This window comes from Acipenser ruthenus, chromosome 30 (genome assembly GCF_902713425.1).
Source record: "Acipenser ruthenus chromosome 30, fAciRut3.2 maternal haplotype, whole genome shotgun sequence".
Lineage (NCBI taxonomy): Eukaryota > Metazoa > Chordata > Actinopteri > Acipenseriformes > Acipenseridae > Acipenser > Acipenser ruthenus.
The window spans coordinates 3,037,138-3,065,137 of NC_081218.1; the positions used below are offsets into that span (position 1 = coordinate 3,037,138).

The 28,000-nt window shown below is 46.3% G+C and overlaps 1 protein-coding gene across 1 annotated transcript; it reads right to left on the reverse strand.

Moving 5' to 3' along the window:
• Window positions 1-1,357: 1,357 nt before the first annotated feature.
• On the reverse strand, window positions 1,358-27,987 carry LOC117394354 (RAS guanyl-releasing protein 1-like). The gene is made up of 17 exons (XM_059005162.1): window positions 27,565-27,987; window positions 18,364-18,563; window positions 16,815-16,920; window positions 16,469-16,531; window positions 16,076-16,207; window positions 15,729-15,882; window positions 14,481-14,654; window positions 14,058-14,174; window positions 13,148-13,423; window positions 11,685-11,765; window positions 11,336-11,440; window positions 6,375-6,484; window positions 5,583-5,727; window positions 4,813-4,849; window positions 3,512-3,661; window positions 1,929-2,158; window positions 1,358-1,618 (listed from the first exon to the last, which is right to left on the reverse strand). The coding sequence occupies exons 1-17, from the start codon at window positions 27,648-27,650 to the stop codon at window positions 1,457-1,459; spliced, it is 2,328 nt and encodes a 775-aa protein (XP_058861145.1). The 5' UTR covers window positions 27,651-27,987; the 3' UTR covers window positions 1,358-1,456.
• Window positions 27,988-28,000: the final 13 nt, after the last annotated feature.

Below are 28,000 nucleotides of genomic sequence, written 5' to 3' on the forward strand. Positions count from 1 at the left end.
GCTTTATCACACTTTGCTATGCTTGTACTGTGGGACATTTTTATAAGGGTTAGTTTACCAGGGTTTGTTTTTTAATATGCTTTACCAGACCACTCTGTGCTTTACAATGCTTCCCTACGCTTTACCAGACCTCTCTGTGCTTTATAATGCTTCCCTATGCTTTCCCACACCTCTCTGTGCTTTACAATGCTTCCCTATGCTTTACCAGACCTCTCTGTGCTTTACAATGCTTCCCTATGCTTTACCAGACCTCTCTGTGCTTTACAATGCTTCCCTATGCTTTACCAGACCTCTCTGTGCTTTACAATGCTTCCCTATGCTTTACCATGCTTTCACTGTGCTGTATTACACTTTGTTTTTTACACACTTTTATCATGGCTGAAACAAAAACACTTGAATACTTTCAAATTGAAATATATCTTTAATGTCGTGCCCCCCACATACAATTGTCCAAACATAATCCACCCTCCAAAAAAAAAAATGCAATGCAATTTACAAATAAATCTGTACAAACATGATAAAAAATATTCCGATATCAAATATCCCAGAGATATTTTAGAAACAACAGCATTGGATTGAACTAACTCGATCCAGAGTCTGCCCAACAGCGTGCCTGAAAGACACAGCGTTCCAAATCAGCAGGCAGGGATAGGGGGCTTGCACGTGTGTGTCTGTCAGACTGCCAGAAGGACCCCACCTCTCAAAGGATAAAATAAATAATAAACACCAGGACTTAATTCTGGTTTCCTGTGGAACAATTAAAATACAGTGTCGGACGAATAAAGTTTTTGAGAAATTTTTCCTTTAAAAAGAAAATAAAATAAAATCAATCAGCTATAAGCTTTCTTATGCGACATTTAAAACAAACACAAAAATTGTAAACCGTGGTTTTTTTTTCTTCTTAATGCGAGATTCAAAATAAATTAATTCAGTGGAAGGAACTTGTCTGTCTGCCTATCCCTCTCCCTCCACACTCTCCTCTCCCCTCTCTCTCACTCTCCTCTATCACTCTCTCCACTCCTCTCCCCTCTCTCCACACACTCCCCCTCTCTCTCCCCTCTCTCACTCTCCACATACTCTCCTCTCCCCTCTCTCTCACTCTCCTCTATCACTCTCTCCACTCCTCTCCCCTCTCTCCACACACTCCCCCTCTCTCTCCCCTCTCACTCTCCACATACTCCCCTCTCCCCCTCTCTCACTCTCCTCTATCACTCTCTCCACTCCACACTCCCTTCTCTCTCTCTCCCCCTCTCACTCTCCACACACTCCCCCTCTCTCTCTCTCTACTCTCTCTCCACACCTCTTCCTCTACCCCCTCTCCTCCCTCTCTCTCCACACTTCTCCCTCCCCCTCTCTCCACACACTCCCCCTCCCTCTCTCTCTCTCTCTCCCTCTCTCTCTCTCCACACACTCCCCCTCTCTCTCCACACACTCCCCCTCTCTCTCTCTCTCTCTCTCAAGTCTTGTCCCTGCGCAGGTGCAAGGTCTCCATCTTTCCCAGCAGGAGTGACGCGGACGGCTCTGTGATTAGCGAGGACCCCTGGGCCCTCAGCTCCCCCTGCAGGCAGGAGTGTGTGGCGCAGTGAGCAGCGTTCTCCAGTGTGAGGCGCTCCATCACCTGGACAGACAGACAGACAAGAGAAAGATGTTATTTTCTAAAGTAAACATTTACAAACGAGATTTCTTGAACCTAGTACTAGTTGCTGTGGTTTAAAATGATAATCAAGGTTTTTTTTTAATCACATTTCAGACCAGAAGTTTTCCAACAGGTATTTTTTTTTTTTATAGAATAATTCTGTTTGCTGCAAGCCCTTTGAGATTACCTGTATATTATAACACGCAACACAATACAGGGGGCCATGTAAGATATAAGCAGGTTTTTACTCCACTGTCTCCTCTCTCGCTCCTCCTCTCCCCTCTCCCCCTACCTTCTCTGCTGCCTGTAGTCTGTCCAGCAAGGCTGCTGCGTCTAGCTGTGTGTCCTCCCTCCCTCCTGCCTCCCTCCACACCCCGGGCTCTGTCTGAGTGGATCGGTCCGATTGCGCTGGGGTCCTGAGAGTGGGAGCCCCCCCGCCGGGCAGAGTGGTACGATCCCGGGGGTCCTCGCTGGGCTCTGAAGCCTCAGCGTGAGGGAACACAAAGGTGTCTTCTTCAGAGCCTGAGTGAAAAAAAAACACAAAACAAGAACAGCTAGGAATGCTAATCAAAACTTTTTTTTTTTTTTTTTTTTTAATTTCATTGAAACATTTCTCAAAGTTTGTTTGAGAACATAATCTCCGTGCCCCAAGCCTGCCCTGGACTGGAGGGAGCACCCTTTCTCTGTATTGCTCTGTCAGCATCACTGTCACTGCAGCGAGGATACTTCTGGTAAACAGGCTGTGGTTTTTCTCTAATCTTTGTTGTGACATCTTCCCCATGCTGGCACAGGAAACCAGGGCTGGGCTGGTTCTTAACAGAAGTGACTCTCCCTCTGTCTCTTTCGCTTGAATGTAGGGGACACTCGCTGATGCCTGATAGTAAAGCACAGCTCCACGCACCTCACTGTACCTTCACCGCAATCAAACAGAATGTCTGTCTGTATGCAGTAGTGTGTGTCGGTTTTGCATTAGCATTTGTGTGTGTGTGTGTCTGTGCATTTGTGTATGTGTGTCTGTCTGTGTGCATCTCAGTGGCTGTATCTGTGTTTCAGTGACAGTGTGTATTATTATTATTATTATTATTATTATTATTATTATTATTATTATTTATTTATTAGCAGACACCCTTACCCAGGACGACTTACAGTTGTATACAAAAATACATATCAAGAATTACAGTACAATTAAGAACAAGATACAAAATACAATGACTTCAGTCCTAATAAGAGCAAATACAAAACACAGTACGATTTGATATCGGGGCAGCTCAGGAGCAGAGAACAGTGTTGATAGTTACATCCGGGTTAGCTACGTGTGTGTGTCTTTTACACGTATTCCCAAGATAAGATCGAGCAAGGGGACTGATTGGGGTTGAGTCGGGACTCTCATCACACTGGCGTTGCACAGCACAGAATCACTCAGAGCAGGTCCCAGAACTACCTGACTGCTCTAGACACACCAGACAAGGCAAGGGGTTTGTCGAAACAGAAAGTGCAATCTATATTTCTCTCTTGTCAATGTTCTTGCAGCAGCTCAACAGCACACTGCTGCCCACAGAAAGGGCTGCAGAAATCATGTGACTTCCTGTTCACTGATGGGCGATCGCAGAAGAGAGGGAGAGGGAGCAAATGCACGATCTGTGATCATATTATTTCATTGTGATCAGCATGTAGTTAGACTAAAAGAAAAGTGGTAAATTCAATGGCAAACGTTTCCACGAGAAGTCTTTCTCAGTGTGCTGAATGCACTGATATAATTAGCTGTTTAATGCTGTTTCCAGTTCTGCCTCTAGAGTATGCATTGGCAGGTATACTTTAGGAAGGGGGAGCGGGGAGAGAGAGAGTGAGGGGAAGAGGGTAGTTCTTTATACTCACTCCAGGACTGGCTCTTGCTGTTGGTGTCAGAACCAGCGGGGGTTGAAGGGCATGATGGGAAGGAACTATCGCTGGTTGATATCTTCAACCTCTTCTTGCACTCTTGGGGTACAACGTCCTTGCAGTGCCGGTGACAGTTCACCCCGCAGTCTGAAAATACAGACCCCCACCAACAGCTCTGAAACCAGCCTTAAAACCAGCTCTGAAAGCAGCTCTACAGCCCTGAAAGCAGCTCTAAAACCAGCCCAGAAACTAGTTCTAAAACCAGCCCTGATACTCTTTGAAACCAGCCCTGAGACCAGCTCTGAAACCAGCCCTGATAGCTCTGAAACGAGCTCTGAAAGCAGCTCTAAAATCAACCCTGAAACTATCTTTGAAACCAGCCTTGAGACCAGCTATGAAACTAGCTCTAAAGCCAGCCCTGAAACCAGCCCTGAAACTAGCTCTGAAAGCAGCCTTGAAACCAGCTCTGAAAGCAGCTCTAAAACCAACCCTGAAACTATCTTTGAAACCAGCCTTGAGACCAGCCCTGAAACTAGCTCTAAAACCAGCCCTGAAACCAGCTCTGAAAGCAGCCCTGAAACCAGCTCTGAAAGCAGCTCTAAAACCAGCCCTGAAACTATCTTTGAAACCAGCCTTGAGACCAGCTCTGAAACTAGCTCTAAAACCAGCCCTGAAACTAGCTCTGAAAGCAGCCCTGAAACCTGCTCTGAAAGCAGCCTTGAAACCAGCTCTGAAAGCAGCTCTAAAACCAGCCCTGAAACTAGCTATGAAACCAGCCCTGAAACTAGTTTTGAAACCTGCCTTCAAACCAGCCCTCAAACCAGCTCTGAAAGCAGCTCTAAAACAGCCCCTGAAACTAGTTATGAAACCAGCCCTGAAACTAGTTTTGAAACCTGCCTTCAAACCAGCCTTCAAACCAGCTCTGAAAGCAGCTCTAAAACAGCCCCTGAAACTAGTTATGAAACCAGCCCTGAAACTAGTTTTGAAACCAGCCCTGAAACTTGAATGGATGAGAAAACACAGTAAGAGCTACAGTGCTTTGTTTTGCAGTGACTTTCACAGATGTTCGCTTGCTGTTTACCGTACTCCGTGTTCTGTACCTGACGTTGTTCATTCATAACTCCCTGATGTAAATTAAGCATGTTGCATATCAACGCCCTGAGATCAGGTATTTTCACAGGTCCGATGGACCCCCGGAACCGATTCAATCGGATACGACAGGTTCCTCTTACAGCAGAACACTAGAAGCCGGGAACCTAAAAAAAACATCCCAGATAAGTAGAGGCTGTCCTCCGTACCTCTGCAGCGATATCCTTGCTTGATCACACCCCAGAGCTGAAACACAGAGAGGAAACAGACATGAATGCATCAGCAGCATATTCTGCCCCTTTAACTTTGTATGTTATTTGCAACCACTGTGTGCTTTGCAATGCTTCCCTATGCTTTACCAGACCTCTCTGTGCTTTACAATGCTTCCCTATGCTTTACCATACCTCTCTGTGCTTTACAATGCTTCCCTGTGCTTTACCAGACCTCTCTGTGCTTTACAATGCTTCCCTATGCTTTACCAGACCTCTCTGTGCTTTACAATGCTTCCCTATGCTTTACCAGACCTCTCTGTGCTTCACAATGCTTGTCTATGCTTTACCACACCTCTCTGTGCTTTACAATGCTTCCCTGTGCTTTACCAGACCTCTCTGTGCTTTACAATGCTTCCCTATGCTTTACCAGACCTCTCTGTGCTTTACAATGCTTCCCTATGCTTTACCAGACCTCTCTGTGCTTTACAATGCTTCCCTATGCTTTACCATACCTCTCTGTGCTTTACAATGCTTCCCTGTGCTTTACCAGACCTCTCTGTGCTTTACAATGCTTCCCTATGCTTTAACATACCTCTCTGTGCTTTACAATGCTTCCCTATGCTTTACCACACCTCTCTGTGCTTTACAATGCTTCCCTATGCTTTGCCATGCTTTCACTGTGCTGTATTACACTTTGCTGTGCTGTTATGTGGGAAACGTTTATAAGGGCTCCCACTATCCTGTCTCCACCCCCTCCTCTGACTCACAAAGCCGTTGCAGGTGTCGCAGAAGGTGGGTTTCTTGTAAGTCGTCTCTTGGAAATTGTGCACGAAGTTCAGGCCCAACTTCGCGCAGATGGAGATCCCGCGCATGAAGTAACTTGTGATCTCATCGTGGCTGATCAAACCCTCGCTGGAGAGGAGAGGAGAGGAGTAAGAGGCAGGGTGGGGGAGAGAGGGAGAAGGAAGGAGAGGCGGAAGAGGTGGGATGGGTTAGGGGATGGAGGGGGGTAGAAAGAGATGGAGAGGAACATTGCCGTTGCTGTGGTGGGAGCTCTGAATTCAAAGTTTGGGGAAGCCGCTGTTGTGATGTCACACTGCTACAAGGTGGCCGGTGAAATATTAAAAATAAACAGGCTCTGAAACAACTGAGATAGGCAATTCAAACGAAGAGGTGGTTTTTAACACAACTTAGTAAGGGGGAGTGGAAAATGCAGGACATAATCCCTTTCCCCTCTCACCTCTCCCCTCTCACCTCTCCCCTCTCACCTCTCCCCTCTCTCCTCTCCTTTCTTTCCTCTCTCCTCTCCCCTCTCTCCTCTCCCCTCTCCCTCTCCCCTCTCCCCCTCCCTTCTCCTCTCCCCTCTCCCCTCTCCTCTCCCTCCCCTCTCCTCTCCCCTCTCACCTCCCCTCTCTCCTCTACCCTCTTTCCTCTTTCCTCCTCTCCTCTCCCTCTCCCCTCTCCTCTCTCCTCTCCTCTCCCTCTCCCCTCTCTCCTCTCTCCTCTCCTCTCCCCTCTCCCCTCTCCTCTCCTCTCCCCTCTCTCTTCTCTCCTCTCACCGCTCTCGATCTTGTGGGCAGTACGAGAAGGGGAAGCTGGCTGCGATCTTCTCAAAATCCTCCTGGGAGATGTAGCCGTCCTGATTGGGGTCGTAGTTCTTCATCACGGACTGCAGGGGGCGACAGACACGCGTTCAGAATGTATAACATTCATAATCAGGAATGATAAATCAGTCAATCAGTTATTTAGAAATACTAAAAATAACTTAAATTCAATGACAAACGTTTGGACTGGAAATATATCTCAGAATGTGTCTTCAGAATGTTTTAACAATAAAAATTAAAAGGAAAACAAAGCAATGATAATAATAAAAATCGAATTGAAAAATAATAATAATAATAATAATAATAATAATAATAATAATAATAATAATAATAATAATCAATTTGTTGGGATTCGTTGGGCACCCTGGGACCCAGCCTCTCAGAGACACTGGGTTCAGTGGACAGGAGTTTTGGCATTTAGTGCAGGCTCTGTCAGAGGAGGCAGAGAGAAATAGCAACTGGCTCTGGTTGAGAAGGAAAGAGGCCGGCTGGGGACCTCAAAAGCGAGGTGACGGATTAAGTCAACGCCAATGAAAAGGAATGGATGGCTAAGGTAAATAAACTGGGCTGGGCTGGCTGAGGGATGGAAGGGACTGGCGCTGGGATGCCAGCATCACTGTGGACCCTTCCCGAGGTGGGCTAGTCGACGAAACACCGAAGACAGGAGGTGGTCATCCGAAGACTCCTGTGAAGTGCCCCACCCAGCCCATTCCAGACGGTTGCTATGCAGAGGCACTAGGGAGGCTGCACTTTGGCCATCAACACCAGGCCCATATGAAATCCCCTTTACCTGGCGAAGGAAAAGGGCTGAAGGCTCATATATTACAGCGAAGTTGAGTCCAATGTTAGCATGAAGTACTACAGCTACTCTCATGTCACGTATGTACTCTCGGGGCAGCAGTGTGGAGTAGTGGCTCTGGACTCTTGACCGGAGGGTTGTGGGTTCAATCCCAGGTGGGCGGGACACTGCTGCTTTACCCTTGAGCAAGGTACTTTACCTAGATTGCTCCAGTAAAAAGAGAGACAGCTGACAGGAGGAAACAGACTCCACTGGGGCTGCTTAGCAACCTTCGCTAGCAGTATCCAGCTCTGCGGTTTCAGATTGAACAAGATGCTGGCGGAGACACCCGCTTGAGACTTCTAAAACAATAGACAGAAAATCCCCCTAGAGGACTCAGAGAGAGAGAGAGAGAGAGAGAGAGAGAGAGAGAGCGGGGTTGGGAAGATCACTCGAGTTTATATAACATTGGTAATGACTAAGGAAAGGACATGGACAAATACTACTGGTGCAGCTCAAGATCTGCAGTGAGCACTGTGGGACAAGATGTGGCACTCCAGGTTTGTACTGTGGCTGGACCAAGGGGACAACGCTCAGGGGTCTGAAGAAGCATCGAGGGAGGAAACGATGCTAGAGGTAGAAGGGGGATTGATCAGTACTTCTTACAGAGCTGGTCAAGTCAAGCGAGTGAAATCCAGTGATAGGATGCACACCACAGTTCACAGGATTGTAGGTTCTATAGACATTGTCATCTCAAATATATTGCAAATGTCATGGACTTTCTTATGTTATGTTCTTATGATATTGTATCAGGAATCTACATTGAATGAACTCTAATCTAATTTGTCCGGCTTTGCCTAGAGATAACGATCAACCTAACACCTTGAATGCACCAGGCACTCAGGAAACAAAAGGCTAATCAAACCCGTCTCCGTGATTTAATTAACCCGTCTAGTAAGAGAGGTGGTTTAGAATAGGAGTCTGAAAGAGAGAAAAATAGCTTAGAGATTTAAGACAAATTTCACATCATGTTGATTTAATACCACTATGAGTACAAGATGCAAGCGTTTTTATTCTTAAATTGCAGCACGGTGGAGTAGTGGTCAGGGCTCTGGACTCTTGACCGGAGGGTTGTGGGTTCAATCCCCAGTGGGGGACACTGCTGCTGTACCCTTGAGCAAGGTACTTTACCTAGATTGCTCCAGTAAAAACCCAACTGTATAAATGGGTAATTGTATGTAAAATAATGTGATATCTGTATAATGTGAAATAATGTATAATGTGATATCTTGTAACAATTGTAAGTCGCCCTGGATAAGGGCGTCTGCTAAGAAATAAATAATAATAATAATAACCCAGGTAATAAATCCCTAAGAGAATTAAACTGTTGGCAATGTCCAACCAAAGTCGCAACCAGACATGTTTGGTGTCTAAAGAAATGTAATTTCTTATGGTAAGAATAACGGGAATTCAGAATAAAATCTGAATTATTTAGCAAAAGTTATGCACGTTTTAAAAGTTTCCCCTTTCCAGATTATGATAAAGAACTAATCAGACAGAGGAAGGGGGAGCAATCAATCAAGACTGCAAGCCCATTCGCTACAAAATAGCCAATCGGAGCACGCAGCGGGAAATTCAAATAATCTCTTTGTTTGAAAAGTATAAAGCCCCTGCTTTAGCCCCAGCTCCTTGTCCCCAACTCTACCCCCCTACGCTTGTCCCCAGCTCTACGTCCCCAACTCTACGTCCCCAACTCTACCCCCCTACGCTTCTCCCCAGCTCTACGTCCCCAACTCTACGTCCCCAGCTCTACGTCCCCAGCTCTAGCCCTCTGAGTCCCCAGCTCCATTCAGACCTGTGATAGCCCCTGCTTCAGCCCCAGACCGACTGCTGATCCCTGCTTGCTCAGACTCTAAGAAACTACAAGACTGCACCTGGAGCCCTCAGCTCTCAGTATTTATCCATCTAGGTCAGGGGCCCTGACACTCAGAGAAACACAAGGTAACAGAAAGCTGAAAGTGACGGCTTGCCAGGCTAGGTAACAATACTCTTAAATATCTATTCAGGTATTGTGTGGCCCCTTGTTGTGTCAGTATGTACTAGTATTTCTTTGGTAAATTGTTGTTTTAAACCTTAGTTCTCATTGTAATGCTTTTAATGTGACTTTAATTGTGTAACTGTTTTGTGTGATTTTCAAACTTGTATATTGTTGCATGCTTAATCAATACCATCTTTCTAAGAAGGGATTCCCAGTATTGAGTCATTCGCTCATGTTGAACAAACATGAGTTATGAACTTTGAACAGTCTGGAATGTGCTCTATTTATGGCTTGTTGTAACGTGTAAATCTGCCATCGTTTTCAGAGAGCGCTATTAAAAACGGGTTTGTACATTATAATAGGACACTGTTTATTGTAGAGGTCCCACCGAGATCTTGACAGTCGAAGGTATCTCTTTATCCCCTACAGTTTTTGGAGGTCCTTTAATTTATTGCTCTTAAGAATATATTAACTGCCTACAATAGTACCTACAGGATACCAGCGCTCCTCTTACAGACGAGAGCAGGTCCAAGAGGGGCAGGAGTCCAATGATCCAGGTGACCCGAGTCAGATGAACCAGCCTAGGAGAAAATGATCCTTAATGGGCGCAAACCAAGGGTTAAGTCGCCAAGAGCCTCTGAGAAAATGACTTGGCACACAGCTGACATGGACCTCTGCTTTCTGTTGAGAAGTTAAGTGGAAAGGAAGCTGGATAAGTTCGGGTGAGAGGTTTGGAGTAGAAGATAAGAAGCAACAGGACGGTCTAGAGGACAGCTGGAGATTTGAATGTCTAGTTAGAGGAAGGAGGCAACTGAGGAAGCAGTGGAGGAGGGCTGAAGAAAGTGAGAGGGAGGCCCTCAGTCTTCTGCAAAAGGATCTAAGTTTGTGAAGAAGTTATTCACCAGCGACGCGAACGGGATGCTTACAGCAACTGAGCCAGAGTTGGAGAGATATCGTGAAGAGACGTACGCTGATCCAAGAAGAGGGTGAGACAGTGGGCAGTGCAAGGGCTGAAGAGGAATGACAGTAGTGCACTACCAGGCAAGAGTCTGGTGCTTTCAGTTTGGTCTTCTTCCAAGGTTGCTGCGGCCGTTTACTGTGCGTGAGGTTTCCCTGTCAACAGCAGAGAGGCTGGAAGCCTTGATTAGTTCGTGCATTAGGAGAATGGCTGGGACGATGCCTCAGCTGGGTTGCACTCTACGACAAAGTGAAAACTGCAGCTGCCAGTCTCAGCGTTAACTGAGGAATTCAGCTGGAAATGACACTGACGGAGTGTGCGAGGGAGGTAGCGCCCGTAGTAAGAACTGGGATGAAAGTGGCAGAAAAGGCTGTCCTTCGTATCTGTGATCTCGTGGGGCTAGCACAACGGAAAAGGAGCCCCCCCCCCCCCCCCGAGAGGCACAAAGCAGCTCCAGCAGAAAGGAGGAAGATGGTAGTCGCTGCAGTGCAAAAGCAGCAGGAGAGGAAGAGGAGGAGGTGTGTCAAGGCAGTGTCCCAGGCTAAGCAGGGAGAACGTGGAACAGCGTAAGATTGGCTGGCGAGACCTGTGGACAACGGAGCAGGAGGATCCGCTCTTCCATCAGCGCAGAACCTGTATGCGATGGCAGGAGAGAGCTCTGCATGTCCTTGTGTTCATCACCGCAAGCACATTCCTACAGCGTGGAAGGCGGATCGGAGCCAGGGTCTCTTGACTTGGCGCGGCACACTGCTGCTGCGATACTTGGCATTCGCACAAGAAGAAAGGCGTAATGAGATCAACAGCTCGCTGCCCAGGTCAGCGACCGCTGCCCACAGAGAACGACATCCTCCGTCCAGGACAGAGACCAACATCTTGGCATGAAGCGAACCACAGCTATGTATGCTGTCATGTAATGAAAATAAAAAAAATAATACTACTAACAACACAAGCAATAACAAAAATAAGATTAATATTATTATTAGCATTGTTATTAATACTAATAATAACAGCATTAGCATTTTCAACAACGTTAATAATAATGATAATAATAATAATAATAATAATAATAATAATAATAATAATAATAATAATAATAATAATAATTCATTCTAATGGTAATAGGGTTAATAACGCTAACTCACGTCCACCATCTGTTTCACGTGTTTGGAGATGGTCACAGGGTCGTGTCTCGGTGCCACACCCGATGCCCAGTCAGCCATCACAGGGGGTTTAGCGGGGGTGGCAGGCTGAGGGGAGGGGGGACACTGTTACCAAGGTGACTAAAGGCTCTACCAGCTGTCCATGGGATTCACTCTGTGGTGCTTTTACAGCAGTTAGCTAGATTTATATCTAGAACTTGCAGATTCAGTGTTCTAGATTTGCCATTTTTATTTATTTTTTGTCTACCACGTTTACTGATCTAGATGTTTCAGATTCTCTAATCTTGTGCATTAGTGGATGTGTCTGCTTTTTAATCTTGGGGCCCCTCACCTGTATTTTGGGGTTCCTGGGCTCTTTGGCGTACGACAGCTCGTAAATCTCATCCTCTGTGTAGTAGAGATCCAGAGACAGCTGTGGGGTCACAGGTCATGCACGTTTATATAACATCCCATAGCTGGGGGGTTTGACTACCCTCTTTCCACACAGACACACTGGCACTGATACAGACACAAAAACACGCAGTCACACACACACACACACACACGATACAGACATACACACTGATGCACAGACACGCACACACACACACACACACACACACACACACATGTTTGCATTCCTGTATTTGTGGGGACATCTCATTGACTCTCACTATATTTTTTATTTACTATTTCTAACTCCAGTCAGACGAAACTCCACACGGGGTGAAAGTCGACAACAAACTAAATATTTTGGCACTTTTTTTTTCTTTTTGAAGGCATATTTAGTTCTTAAAAAGGTGTTTTACAAAGTGCCCACAACATAGATTTTTCAGGAGTTACTATCTTTGTGGGGACATTTTCTCAAATTTTGTCCGCACATTGATAGCAATACCTACCCATACACACACACACTCACACGCACACTGACACACACACACACACACACACACACACAGACACACACACACACTCACACGCACACGCACACTGACACACACACACACACACTGACACACACACACACACACACACACACTGACACACACTCACACACACACACACACACAGACACACACACACACTCACACGCACACGCACACTGACACACACACACACACACTGACACACACACACACACACACACACACTCACACACTCACACACACACACACACACAGACACACACACACACTCACACGCACACGCACACTGACACACACACACACACACACACACTCACACACTCACACACACACACACACACAGACACACACACACACTCACACGCACACGCACACTGACACACACACACACACACTGACACACACACACACACACACACTGACACACACGCACACTGACACACACACACTCTCTCACACACACACACTGGGATACACACGTACACACACACACACTCACACACACACACTGACACACACGCACACTCTCACACACACACACACACACACTGGGATACACACGTACACACACACACACACACTGACACACACACACACACTCACACACACACACACATACAGACACACACACACACACACACTCACACGCACACTGACACACACACACACACACACACACACACACACACACACACACACACACAGGGATACACACACACACACACACTCACGCATGCACACTCTCACACGCACAGTGACACACACACACACTCACACACAGACACTCACACACACTCTCACACACACACACACACACAGGGATACGCACGCACGCACACACACACACAGGGATACGCACGCACGCACACACACACACAGGGATACGCACGGTGAGCAGGTGCAGCAGGTCCTTGTTAGCCTGGAAGGGCGGGGTGGCGCTCTGGACCTGCAGCAGCTCGTTCATGTTGCTGTACACATGCTGCAGCTTGCTCAGGTTGATCTTGTTGTCCTCCAGATAGTCTGGCAGGGCTTCGTTCAGAGAGACCAGGTCCTTGAGGTGAACCCCCAGGATGGGGATCTTGAACCCGGAGCAATCGGCGTACACCCGTCTGTACCAGCCATAGTTACTGGAGGAAGAGAGCAGCTCCGTCATCTCGCTTAGCGCCTGGAGACAGACAGACAGGAGAGACAGATATCCACAACTCTTATAAAGGTTCGTCATAGGAAAAGCACAGCAATGTGTAATAAAGCACAGTGAAGACATGTTAAAGCACAGAGAGGAATGGTAAAGCATAGGGAAGCATTGTAAAGCACAGAGAGGTCTGGTAAAGCATAGGGAAGCATTGTAAAGCACAGAGAGGTATGGTAAAGCATAGGGAAGCATTGTAAAGCACAGAGAGGTCTGGTAAAGCATAGGGAAGCATTGTAAAGCACAGAGAGGTCTGGTAAAGCATAGGGAAGCATTGTAAAGCACAGAGAGGTATGGTAAAGCATAGGGAAGCATTGTGAAGCACAGAGAGGTCTGGTAAAGCATAGGGAAGCATTGTAAAGCACAGAGAGGTCTGGTAAAGCATAGGGAAGCATTGTAAAGCACAGAGAGGTCTGGTAAAGCATAGGGAAGCATTGTAAAGCACAGAGAGGTATGGTAAAGCATAGGGAAGCATTGTAAAGCACAGAGAGGTATGGTAAAGCATAGGGAAGCATTGTAAAGCACAGAGAGGTCTGGTAAAGCACAGAGAGTGTTGTCGTCGGACACAGATGCACAGAGAGAGGGAGGAGTTTGACCGTCGCGCACGTACCTTGTTCACGTCCTGAGGCAGGAAGCTGCTGGTCTCTTTGAGGCGCGAGATGGAGCTGTGACTCAGACCCCCGATCACAGCCATTAGTGTGTTGAAGTTCTGCAACTGACGCAGCTTCTGCAGAGAGAGAGACGTCGGTATGGAGAGAGATAAACTGAGAAAACTGCAGTAGTGGTTGTGATGGTAACAGTAGCCATGACGGTCAGAGTCCAGGTTGCGGTACAGTAGAAAAGCTGTCCTTCCCTCACCTTTACAAAAACACTCAATGCGAAAGCGAACCGCTATTGGTTGGTACTCAATTGCAAAGGTGAGGGAAGGACAAACAGGTTTATTCAACACCTGCCGATAAAAAAGTTTTTAAAGGCCACCACGAGTATCCTCACACCTTTGGTAGGAATTGTTATTATGATGCTACGTTGTTACCTGCGCCACGCGAATGAACTTTATGAAGACCTCGGCTCTTTGCTGCGGTTTGGGTCGGTTCAGGATCATCAGCTGGACCCACTGAGAGATCCCATTGCAGAGGGAGACCGAGCGCTCCAGGGCTGGGTTATCACGAACTGAACCATGCACCACATAACTGCGGTAATCCAGGTACTGAAAGAGAGGGGGGGGGAGAGAGAGAGACAGAGAGAGAGAGACAGAGAGAGATGGTTCATGGCTCACCGAGACTCTGGAGAAGTTTTTGAACTCCAGGGAGAGTGAAGAGGAGGAAGAGGGAGGAGAGAGGGATGGTTCATGGCTAACCGAGACTCTGGAGAAGTTTTTGAACTCCAGGGAGAGTGAAGAGGAGGAAGAGGGAGGAGAGAGGGATGGTTCATGGCTAACCGAGACTCTGGAGAAGTTTTTGAACTCCAGGGAGAGTGAAGAGGAGGAAGAGGGAGGAGATAGGGATGGTTCATGGCTAACCGAGACTCTGGAGAAGTTTTTGAACTCCAGGGAGAGTGAAGAGGAGGAAGAGGGAGGAGAGATGGATGGTTCATGGCTAACCGAGACTCTGGAGAAGTTTTTGAACTCCAGGGAGAGTGAAGAGGAGGAAGAGGGAGGAGAGAGGGATAGTTCATGGCTAACCGAGACTCTGGAGAAGTTTTTGAACTCCAGGGAGAGTGAAGAGGAGGAAGAGGGAGGAGAGAGGGATGGTTCATGGCTAACCGAGACTCTGGAGAAGTTTTTGAACTCCAGGGAGAGTGAAGAGGAGGAAGAGGGAGGAGAGAGGGATGGTTCATGGCTAACCGAGACTCTGGAGAAGTTTTTGAACTCCAGGGAGATGGAAGAAGATGGAGGAGAGAGGGTTGAGGAAGCGAGATCGTCCATGACTCACAGAGACTGCAGAAGTGTTTGTTACTCCCGGGAGAGTGAAGAGGAGGAAGAGGAAGAAGAGAGGGAAGAGAGAGGGATGAGGAAGAGAGAGGGAGAAAGATGGTTTACGATAGAGAGTGACAGGGGAATAATACTTGAGTTCCGTTAAATTTATAGTTTAATTTCCTTTTCCATCCAATCCTGCGGGAGTCCCTTCCCTAATGTCACTGTCTGGTTCACGGCTCAGCGAGACACTGCAGTTCTTGAACTCCAGGGAGAGTGAAGTGGAAGGAGAGGGTGAAGAGAGGGATGAGAGAGAGAGAGAGAGAGAGAGAGAGAGAGAGAGAGAGAGAGAGATGGTTCATGGCTCACCGAGACTCTACAGAAGTTCTTGAACTCCAGGTAGCTCAGATGCTCTGCCAGCTCCTGGGGCTCCAGGTGGTCAAACAGCAGAGACACCTTGCATTTCTTCACACAGTTTGGAGTGTCCTGCAGAGTGAACCTCTGGGACCAGTCGTGAGGGAGTCTGAGAGGAGAGAAAGGACAGGGGTGTAAGGGTTGGTGAGGGAGCAATTCAACTCCCTGACTCTCCTGCATGTCAGCAGAGTTGATCAGTTGGCATTATGTTGTCCCCCCTCTCTTCTACACTGGGGATACACCCACCCCCCTGTATTCTGCCCCCCCCCTCCTGTTTTCTGGGGTCCCCCCCGCCCTCTCACATGTTGGCCGTGTCGATGAGCTGGCAGTGGGTCTCCTCTCCCTCGCTCTTCACCATTTCCCAAAAGTCTGCCATCACCTCCTCCAGCTTCGCATCGCCTTTGAATGCAGCTGGGAACTGAGTAATCCAGGACCTGAGAAAGAAAACTGTTAATACTGAACCGAGAAAGAGGAGAGGAGAGGACAGACACACAGACATTACCGAGCGAGGAAAGAGCAGACACACAGACATCACAAGAGTATATTGCAAACTATATGGCACTTCACTGAATTGCATTATGATGAAAAACATGATATTGATTGGCTCGACGCGACACTATATTATATTAGACTGCGTTTACAGTTGCAATGTAGGTCATTGTTTTGCGCTGCACTGTAGAGTGTTGGTCACTCACCGGACAAAAAAGCAGATTCTGGGTCGTACCTGGTCCCTCCGGTCCATCGGGCAATCTCGATACGTGAGCCCGGGGTCAAGGAACCTAAACCCAGCCAGTCGAATGACCCCCTCTCCCTTCTCCACCCTCTCCCTTCTCCACCCTCTCCCCTCTCCTCTCTCCCCTTCTCCCCTACCCTCTTCCCCTCTCCACCCTCTCCCCTTCCCCTTCCCCTTCTCCTTCTCCCCTCTCCCCCCTCTCCCCTCTTCCCTCTCCCCTCTCCACCCTCTGCACCCTCTCCCCTCTCCACCCTCTCCCCTTCCCCCCGTCTCCTCTTCCCCTCTCCCCCCCCTCTCCAGAAGGATATAAGCTCAGAAGTTTCTTTGCCAGGACAGAGGACGGCACGACCCAGCAGTGCATCATCAGGGTCATGTGGACGACCTGCCCTACCCGGCACAGCTTTCCCTCCAAGTCTGAAAAACAGGCATTGGACAGTAGGTATGAAACTAGCCTTGGAGAGGCATGACACCAGCCTTGAGTAGAACAGGTGTTCATTCATATTCCCTAGTGATTAGGGTCAGCTGGTCACCCTTGTCCCAGTGAGCTGGGAACGCTCCCAAAGGAGAACAAAGCGAGCCTTTGCCTGCATGCCTGCAGACCACTGCGCACGTACTCAGCGTCTCCCTGCCTCCCCACTCCAGCATTCCTCCCCAATGACTCAAATGAACTTGCTCTCCACATTTAGGCATTGTGCAGACATAATGGGTGTCCCTCTCTCTCACTCCTTCTCCCCTCTTTCCTCCGCTCTTTTTCCTCCTCTCGCTCCCCCCTCTCTCCCTCTCTCTCCCCCTCCTCTTCTCTCTCTTCCCCCCTCTCTCTCTCTCCCCCTCTCCTCTCCTCTCTCTTTCCCCCCTCTCCTCTCCTCCTCTCCCTCTCCTCTCCTCTCTCTTCCCCCTCTCTCTCCTCTCTCTCTCCCCCTCTCTCCTCTCTCTCTCCCCCTCTCCTCTCCTCTCTCTTTCCCCCTCTCTCTCTCCTCCCTCTTTCCCCCTCTCTCTCTCCTCCCTCTCCTCTCCTCCTCTCCCTCTCCTCTCCTCTCTCCCCCTCTCTCCTCTCCCTCCCTCTCCTCTCCTCTCTCTTTCCCCCCTTTCTCTCTTTCCTCCCTCTCCTCTCCTCCTCTCCCTCTGCTCTCCTCTCTCTTCCCCCTCTCTCTCCTCACTCTCCCCCTCTCCTCTCCTTCCCCCTCTCTCTCTTTCCTCCCTCTCGCTCCCCTCTCTCTCCCTCTCCTCTCTCTTCCCCCCTCCCTTTCCTCTCCTCTCTCTCCCTCTCCTCTCCTCTCTCTTCCCCCTCTCTCCCCTCTCTCTCTCCCCCTCTCCTCTACTCTCTCTTCCCCCTCTCTCCCCTCTCTCTCTCTCCCCCTCTCCTCTCCTCTCTTTCCCCCTCTCTCTCTCTTTCCTCCCTCTCCTCTCCTCTCTCTTCCCCCTCTCTCCCCTCTCTCTCTCCCCCTCTCCTCTACTCTCTCTTACCCCTCTCTCCCCTCTCTCTCTCTCTCCCCCTCTCCTCTCCTCTCTTTCCCCCTCTCTCTCTCTTTCCTCCCTCTCGCTCTCCTCTCTCTCCCCCTCTCCTCTCTCTTTCCCCCTCTCTCTCTCCTCCCTCTTTCCCCCTCTCTCTCTCCTCCCTCTCCTCTCCTCCTCTCCCTCTCCTCTCCTCTCTCTTCCCCCTCTCTCTCACTCTCCCCCTCTCCTCTCCTCTCTTTCCCCCTCTCTCTCTCTCTCCCCCCTCTCCTCTCCTCTCTTTCCCCCTCTCTCTCTCTTTCCTCCCTCTCGCTCTCCTCTCTTTCCCCCTCTCTCTCTCTTTCCTCCCTCTCGCTCTCCTCTCTTTCCCCCTCTCTCCTCTTTCCTCTCTCCATCTTCTCTCACCGAATGACTGCACGCATCTCTCGATCAGCTCCTCCAAGCTCGCCCCCTTGGTCAGCGTGCCCATCGATGACATCATCGCCTTGGCGCGGTTGATCTCCTGGGGGCTCGGGCACGTCATCCTGCGTCTGATATTCCGGGGGACCCCCTTTCCTCTCCTGCTGCACCCCACCACAGGGCTGGAGCACTCCTGATGGGACTTCCTGGAGAGAGAGGGTAGAGGGTTTACCATGGTTTGTTTTTTAACATGCTTTACCATACCTCTCTGTGCTTTACAATGCTTCCCTATGCTTTACCAGACCTCTCTGTGCTTTACAATGCTTCCTTATGCTTTACCAGACCTCTCTGTGCTTTACAATGCTTCCCTATGCTTTACCAGACCTCTCTGTGCTTTACAATGCTTCCCTATGCTTTACCAGACCTCTCTGTGCTTTACAATGCTTCCTTATGCTTTACCAGACCTCTCTGTGCTTTACAATGCTTGCCTATGCTTTACCAGACCTCTCTGTGCTTTACAATGCTTCCCTATGCTTTACCAGACCTCTCTGTGCTTTACAATGCTTCCCTATGCTTTACCATACCTCTCTGTGCTTTACAGTGCTTCCCTATGATTTACCAGACCTCTCTGTGCTTTACAATGCTTGCCTATGCTTTACACACGCACACACGCACGCACGCACACACGCACACACACACACACACATATACACGTATTTAGAAATAGTGTAGCTTTCTTTATTAGTTACAGCACCACAGGACAACCAGCTATTCAAGGAGATTGTGATTTGGTTGGGTTTTATATATAGATACATTTTGAATAAACAAAACAAAACGTTTGATCTCGCTCTTTTCACACAGGAAGTGGATTGTGAGTGAATTTGCTGTTGCATTTTGTATTTAAAACTGTGAAATGCACAAATGCACAGTGGGGAGGAAGCATGACATCCATGCAAAAACACAGAACGCACTTTTACAAGGGAAGCTAAACTATGTTTTTAATAAAGTCACTTTGCTACAACCCCAGTAACCCCCTTGCTGTTGTTAACGCATCAGCCTGCGGGTTTCACTAACAGATCATCGAGATGAGATGAGCACCCAGGACAGGAAGCGACCGAGAGAGAATTCACAGAAAAGCAGACTGAAGTGATCTGAATGTACCAACACAATCATCTCAAATAATATTACGTTAACATATTGAATTACATACAGCTTTCTAGTCTTCCAAAACTGACCAATTAAAAAATGTGACATGTCATGAACTATTGTACTACAATTATGGCTTCCGGTAGACTTTTGCGATATCATTTTGTAGTTTCTTTGATTACATGATGTCAAATAGAAGATCTAAATGTCTTTATAATATACAGCACTAGACCCTGATATTGATGCGATCCAGCCCTCTGAAATGTCTTTATAATATATAGCGCTAGACTCTGACATTGATGCGATCCAGCCCTCTGAAATGTCTTTATAATATATAGCACTAGACCCTGATATTGATGCGATCCAGCCCTCTGAAATGTCTTTATAATATATAGCGCTAGACTCTGACATTGATGAGATCCAGCCCTCTGAAATGTCTTTATAATATATAGCACTAGACCCTGATATTGATGCGATCCAGCCCTCTGAAATGTCTTTATAATATACAGCACTAGACCCTGATATTGATGCGATCCAGCCCTCTGAAATGTCTTTATAATATATAGCACTAGACCCTGATATTGATGCGATCCAGCCCTCTGAAATGTCTTTATAATATATAGCACTAGACCCCGATATTGATGCGATCCAGCCCTCTGAAGTGTCTTTATAATATATAGCACTAGACCCTGATATTGATGCGATCCAGCCCTCTGAAATGTCTTTATAATATATAGCACTAGACCCTGATATTGATGCGATCCAGCCCTCTGAAATGTCTTTATAATATACAGCACTAGACCCTGATATTGATGCGATCCAGCCCTCTGAAATGTCTTTATAATATGTAGCACTAGACCCTGATATTGATGCGATCCAGCCCTCTGAAATGTCTTTATAAAATATAGCGCTAGACTCTGACATTGATGCGATCCATCCCTCTGAAATGTCTTTATAATATACAGCACTAGACCCTGATATTGATGCGATCCAGCCCTCTGAAATGTCTTTATAATATATAGCACTAGACCCCGATATTGATGCGATCCAGCCCTCTGAAATGTCTTTATAATATATAGCGCTAGACTCTGACATTGATGAGATCCAGCCCTCTGAAAAGTCTTTATAATATATAGCACTAGACCCTGATATTGATGCGATCCCACCCTCTGAAATGTCTTTATAATATACAGCACTAGACCCTGATATTGATGCGATCCAGCCCTCTGAAATGTCTTTATAATATATAGCGCTAGACTCTGACATTGATGAGATCCAGCCCTCTGAAAAGTCTTTATAATATATAGCACTAGACCCTGATATTGATGCGATCCCACCCTCTGAAATGTCTTTATAATATACAGCACTAGACCCTGATATTGATGCGATCCAGCCCTCTGAAATGTCTTTATAATATATAGCACTAGACCCTGATATTGATGCGATCCAGCCCTCTGAAATGTCTTTATAATATATAGCACTAGACCCTGATATTGATGCGATCCCACCCTCTGAAATGTCTTTATAATATACAGCACTAGACCCTGATATTAATGCGATCCAGCCCTCTGAAATGTCTTTATAATATATAGCACTAGACTCTGACATTGATGAGATCCAGCCCTCTGAAATATCTTTATAATATACAGCACTAGACCCTGATATTGATGCGATCCAGCCCTCTGAAATGTCTTTATAATATATAGCGCTAGACTCTGACATTGATGCGATCCAGCCCTCTGAAATGTCTTTATAATATACAGCACTAGACCCTGATATTGATGCGATCCAGCCCTCTGAAATGTCTTTATAATATATGGCGCTAGACCCTGACATTGATGCGATCCAGCCCTCTGAAATGTCTTTATAATATATAGCACTAGACCCTGATATTGATGCGATCCAGCCGTCTGAAATGTCTTTATAATATATAGCACTAGACCCCGATATTGATGCGATCCAGCCCTCTGAAATGTCTTTATAATATATAGCACTAGACCCTGATATTGATGCGATCCAGCCCTCTGAAATGTCTTTATAATATATAGCACTAGACCCTGATATTGATGCGATCCAGCCCTCTGAAATGTCTTTATAATATATAGCGCTAGACTCTGACATTGATGAGATCCAGCCCTCTGAAATGTCTTTATAATATATAGCACTAGACCCTGATATTGATGCGATCCAGCCCTCTGAAATGTCTTTATAATATATAGCACTAGACCCTGATATTGATGCGATCCAGCCCTCTGAAATGTCTTTATAATATATAGCACTAGACCCTGATATTGATGCGATCCAGCCCTCTGAAATGTCTTTATAATATATAGCACTAGACCCTGATATTGATGCGATCCAGCCCTCTGAAATGTCTTTATAATATATAGACCCTGATATTGAAATGTCTTTGTAGATCAGATTTATATCTCTCTCTCTGCAAATATATCTTTAGTTATCACGAGAAAACATGTATTAAAAACTGAAATACACATTTACTTTAACCCGATATATCAAATGTAAGGACGTGCACCACAGTTATTATTAATTATATTAATTTCTTATTCCGTTAAGATAATCATACAGTAATTGTGTTTGCTATAATCACTTTGAGATCGCTATGTATACAGAGTGCTGTGTGAGATACAAATTCAGAGCGGACAGAAGGATGCTCGTATCACACAGACAGCACCCTGTACGATATTCTACAAACGCACATCATGTTTTCTTCAAAGAATCGCTTGCTGTTCTTATTTTTTAGCCGTGCGCAATCAACGCAGAGGATGAATACTAAAACGCTGTTCTTGTATTGACGGGAGGGGGTTTTGATTCAGTGTGTCTGTCTGAATGAAGTCTCTCTCTATCTCTCTCGCTCTCTCTCTACTTTCACTCTCACTTCTTTCTTTCACATCCCTCTTTCCTCCAAAGAATTAGACAACTACGCAGCCTCCTAAATTGAGCTCGGCACTGACTTCCCTCTACAGTAGGGATCAGAGCTCGCTTGCACACGACACTGCCAGAGCCTAACAAGTAAGCACCCTTAAAAAAGTGTAATAAAGCACAGTGAAAGCATTGTAAAGCACAGAGAGGTGTGGTAAAGCATAGGGAAGCATTGTAAAGCACAGAGAGGTCTGGTAAAGCATAGGGAAGCATTGTAAAGCACAGAGAGGTCTGGTAAAGCATAGAGAAGCATTGTAAAGCACAGAGAGGTCTGGTAAAGCATAGGGAAGCATTGTAAAGCACAGAGGTCTGGTAAAGCATAGGGAAGCATTGTAAAGCACAGAGAGGTCTGGTAAAGCATAGGGAAGCTTTGTAAAGCACACAGAGGTCTGGTAAAGCATAGGGAAGCATTGTAAAGCACAGAGAGGTCTGGTAAAGCATAGGGAAGCACTGTAAAGCACAGAGAGGTATGGTAAAGCATAGGGAAGCATTGTAAAGCACAGAGAGGTCTGGCAAAGCATAGGGAAGCATTGTAAAGCACAGAGAGGTATGGTAAAGCATAGGGAAGCATTGTAAAGCACAGAGAGGTCTGGTAAAGCATAGGGAAGCATTGTAAAGCACAGAGAGGTATGGTAAAGCATAGGCAAGCATTGTAAAGCACAGAGAGGTGTGGTAAAGCATAGGGAAGCATTGTAAAGCACAGATAGGTATGGTAAAGCATAGGGAAGCATTGTAAAGCACAGAGAGGTATGGTAAAGCATAGGGAAGCTTTGTAAAGCACACAGAGGTCTGGTAAAGCATAGGGAAGCATTGTAAAGCACAGAGAGGTCTGGTAAAGCATAGGGAAGCATTGTAAAGCACAGAGAGGTCTGGTAAAGCATAGGGAAGCATTGTAAAGCACAGAGAGGTCTGGTAAAGCATAGGGAAGCATTGTAAAGCACAGAGAGGTCTGGTAAAGCATAGGCAAGCATTGTAAAGCACAGAGAGGTCTGGTAAAGCATAGGGAAGCATTGTAAAGCACAGAGAGGTATGGTAAAGCATAAGGAAGCATTGTAATGCACAGAGAGGTATATTATGGGAAATCATAGATTGGCATTGTAAAGTTAATACACATGACAATGCAGGGTAAACTATGGTAAATGCATCGTATAACCATGGGAAAAGCATGGGGGGAAACTGCAAAAAATACCTTGGTAAACTTTTATAAGGGCAGCTTGCAAGGTAATTGTTTGTAATTGCACCCCTGCTCCCTGGTGTTTCGCATTCACTCTGATTTGTTTTGTTGCTCCAGTATTGAGTCGGTATCATTGTTATCACTGTGGCTGCTCTTTACTTGGCTTTGAGCTCGCTTTGAGCTTGCCTGGAGAAGCCTTAGTGCCGGGTCCCTGAACAGGCTTGCTATTCAGTCTATCCGTCTCACCTCAGAGCAGATCACAGTTCTGGGTGGGGCTGTGTCCTATGGTTTGGTGCTCCCCACAGACACACACACACCTACAAACACAAAAGCACACATCCACACAAACACACACACCCTTTCCTCCTTTCACCCAGAATGACCCCGTTATTTCTGTTTTGCAAACACGCCAAGTTTAAAACACATCTCCTTTATCAGTTTTATGTTCTAGTTCTTGTAGTTTTTTTTTTTTTTTTTAATCGTGAGCTTGTGTTTTAATTTCTCGTCTATCGCTCTTTCATGCCCCTCCTCCCTTCTCTTTTCCCTCTCTTATCTCTCCCTTCCCTTTCATTCTCCTCCTCCCTTCTCCCCATCTTAATATCCCTTCCTTTCTCCTTCTCCCCCCTCATTCCCCCTCTGTGGAGCTGGTATAAGCCCCTCTTTCATGGGCAGTCAATGGAAGTCGTTATGTGTTGCTGGAGCTTGTGAATGAGAGCTGCCGTCTTTTCTCTCTCTCTCTCTCTCTCTCTCTCTCTCTCTCTCTCTCTCTCTCTCTCTCTCTCTCTCTCTCTCCAGCGAGGGTTATTAAACTGCTGAGCATCAAAGATCATTGTCAGATACATAAAAAAAAGTCTTTCTTTCTTAATAACCAAATTGATTCCTTTATACGATCACAATAAACTGCAAAGGGCTAAAGAAACTGGTACAAGTTCAAAACATACACGGGCACCAAAGCCATGTGTTGCTCCAGTGCAGACCTGAATACACTGCACTGCACTACACAGAATCTAGTGTAATAGGGGTACACACAACACAAAGTGCTGTCTTACAAGGTAAGTCATAACAAGCGGCCATTGCTTGATTAGCCCCAGTGTATAGTGTGACAAGGTCAGGTGTATCTTAGTAAACACATTAAATGGATCAAACCGCTATGCAGTGGGAGTCATGTTTCTTTCACTATATATATATATATATATATATATAAAGGGATCAAAACAAGACTCCTGTTGCACAGCGGTGTCACCCAGTCCAGGTTTTACTAGCAGCTTGATCAGCCCCAGTGTGTCTAGGCAACAAGCTCAGGTGTGTCTTATTATTAAACCCCTAGCGAAACCAGGAATGGATCAAACTGCTACGCAACGGGAGTCTGATTTCCATCTATGTTGGATTGCAGATCTCTCCTTCCGTCCCTTTTCCCTTCTCCCCTCTCCCTCTCACTTCCCCTTCTTCGGAAAGCACTTGCTCAGTTCCAAGTATTTGTTGAGTCACTCTGAGAGGCTGGCACAATATTCAAAACACACAATGCAAATGTTTTTTTTGTTGTTTTTTTTTTTTCTCCTCTGCAACAAGGATTCATCTGTCTTCAGTGCAGCAGTCAGACCCATGCAAATGAACAGGATTGTATACAGTACAGCAACACTGCTCTCCTCAAACTATTTTCTTAAGTCTCCGGTACTATACTAGGCATAATATATAATGTGTAGTATGGTACCGTGTTTTTTTTGTATGCTTTACCATACCTCCCTATTCTTTGCAGTGCTTACCTGTGCTTTACCAGACCTCTCTGTGCTTTACAATGCTTCCCTATGCTTTACCACACCTCTCTGTGCTTTACAATGCTTCCCTATGCTTTACCAGACCTCTCTGTGCTTTACAATGCTTCCCTATGCTTTACCTTGCTTTCACTGTGCTTTACAATGTTTCCCTATGCTTTACCACACCTCTCTGTGCTTTACAATGCTTCCCTATGCTTTACCATGCCTCTCTGTGCTTTACAATGCTTCCCTATGCTTTACCATGCCTCTCTGTGCTTTACAATGCTTCCCTATGCTTTACCATGCCTCTCTGTGCTTTACAATGCTTCCCTATGCTTTACCAGACCTCTCTGTGCTTTACAATGCTTCCCTATGCTTTACCATGCCTCTCTGTGCTTTACAATGCTTGCCTATGCTTTGCCATGCTTTCACTGTGATTTTTTTTGTATAGGAATCGTTTAAAGCACTTGCCTATGTATCACTCTTGTCTACTTCACGCACATGTTGCAGATGAAGGGAGTTTATTGACATTCTCCAATGTTTTTAGCAAGTCCATGTAGAAAAGTTTATAACCCCCGCCTTTCAAAACATGTATCACAGTAAGTATGCAGTCAAGGCACTACACTTTGAGAAGGGGCTGGTTCATTATCTTCTCTGTGCTTCACTACACTTTGAGAAGGGGCTGGTTCATTATCTTCTCTGTGCTTCACTACACTTTGAGAAGGGGCTGGTTCATTATCTTCTCTGTGCTTCACTACACTTTGAGAAGGGCAGGTTCATTATCTTCTCTGTGCTTCACTACACTTTGAGAAGGGGCTGGTTCATTATCTTCTCTGTGCTTCACTACACTTTGAGAAGGGGCTGGTTCATTATCTTCTCTGTGCTTTACTACACTTTGAGAAGGGGCTGGTTCATTATCTTCTCTGTGCTTTACTACACTTTGAGAAGGGGGCTGGTTCATTCTCTTCTCTGTGCTTTACTACACTGTGCTGTGCTTTTACCAGGGGGATACCAAAGCACCAAACTTTGAGAAGGAGCTTATGCTGTGGATATTGAATGTATTTCAACCCAATGGATCCCTCTAAGAATCAAGCAAGCAATCAATCAATCAATACATGCAAGAACAAAATGATTTTAACCACAATCTGAACGTGCATCCAAATAACTGAATGCAACAGCTGGCATCACAGTGGTGAAAGTAAACTAACCCAAAAAAGAATTCACAGCAAAAATGAACAAATACTGTGCAGGCAGGCAACTAAAGGGTTAATTCCTTTATCATAGCACAGGAAGTGGCGGTCATGACGGTATGTGTGTTCTGGGCAGGGGAGTGTAATACAGATTTGGAATTTACTGAATGGGTTTTCCTGCAATACAATATATAGTATGGATAAATGCATAAACTACCAACACAATAAATACTAACCCTAATTTTTACAGGACAGCTTACAGCCAAACTTTACTGCAACAAGGGCTGCTTAACATTCAATCAGCTGGCTGTCTGAGCACTTCCCCTCTGAGTTTCCCTTCAGCATAACCCAGCCAGACCGCAGCTGACTGATCCCCCAAAAGATGAGCAAAAACCAAGCAGCAACAGCCTTCATAACAATACAGATGCACTGCTTGTGCTACCTCAAAGCCCTTAAAAAAAAGACTGACTGAACTTACTAAGATGCACGAATCGAAAACAAAACACAGAAGCTGGCTGTCAGGCGAATGCAAAAGCAAAAGATGAAAAGGTTCCCAAAATGAAACAGACACGAAACAACCACAACCATCAAAAAAAAAAAAAGATAAAAAACCGCGAGTAGTTTGAAGAGAATAGCAGCACAACCGGACCCCGTCTCTTTCCCTGTCTCTCTGTGTCTTGCTCTGTGTCTCTCCCCGTCTCTCTCTTTGTCTCTCTGTGTCTCTCCCTCTCTGTGTGTGTGTCTCTCCGTTGCTCTCTCTCTGTCTCTCCCTGTCTGTGTCTCTCCCCGTCTCTGTGTCTCTCCCTCTGTGTGTGTCTCCGTTGCTGTGTCTCTCCCTGTCTCTCCCCGTCTCTGTCTCTCTGTGTCTCTCCCTCTGTGTGTGTGTCTCTGTTGCTCTGTCTCTCTCTGTGTCTCACCCAGTCTGTCTCTCTCCGTCTCTATCCCTCCGTGCCTCTCTCTGTCTCTCTCTCGCTCTCTCTCTCTCTCTTTTTCTCACACTCACCTCTTACTGTCTCTTCGGTTCATGATTGAATCTCGGGACTCTCTCTTCATCTGCAAGCTACAAAGCTTCTCTGAAGTTGTAGACATTAACAATTCCAGCTTCCATTACTGTATTATTCTTGCTTCTTCTGGCTCTTGGTATGTTCTCTCTCCTCCTCTCCCTCTCCCTCTCTCTCTCTCTCTCTCTCTCTGTCTCTCCAGAACTTCTTAATTCCTTATTCAGAAAGAGAATCTCAACTTTCTTCTTTTTTTATTATTATTTTTTAAATCAGTCCCAGTTAGTATAAAAAAATGTTGGGGTGCCAGGTAGCCAGCGAGACCAGGGTACCCCCACCCCTTTCTCTTGTGTGAGCGGTCTCTCTCTCTCTGAGCTGTCTCTTTCAGCTCCTGCACTGCAAGAGCAGCAACTCTGTCTGTGCAACCAGAGAGCTGCAGAG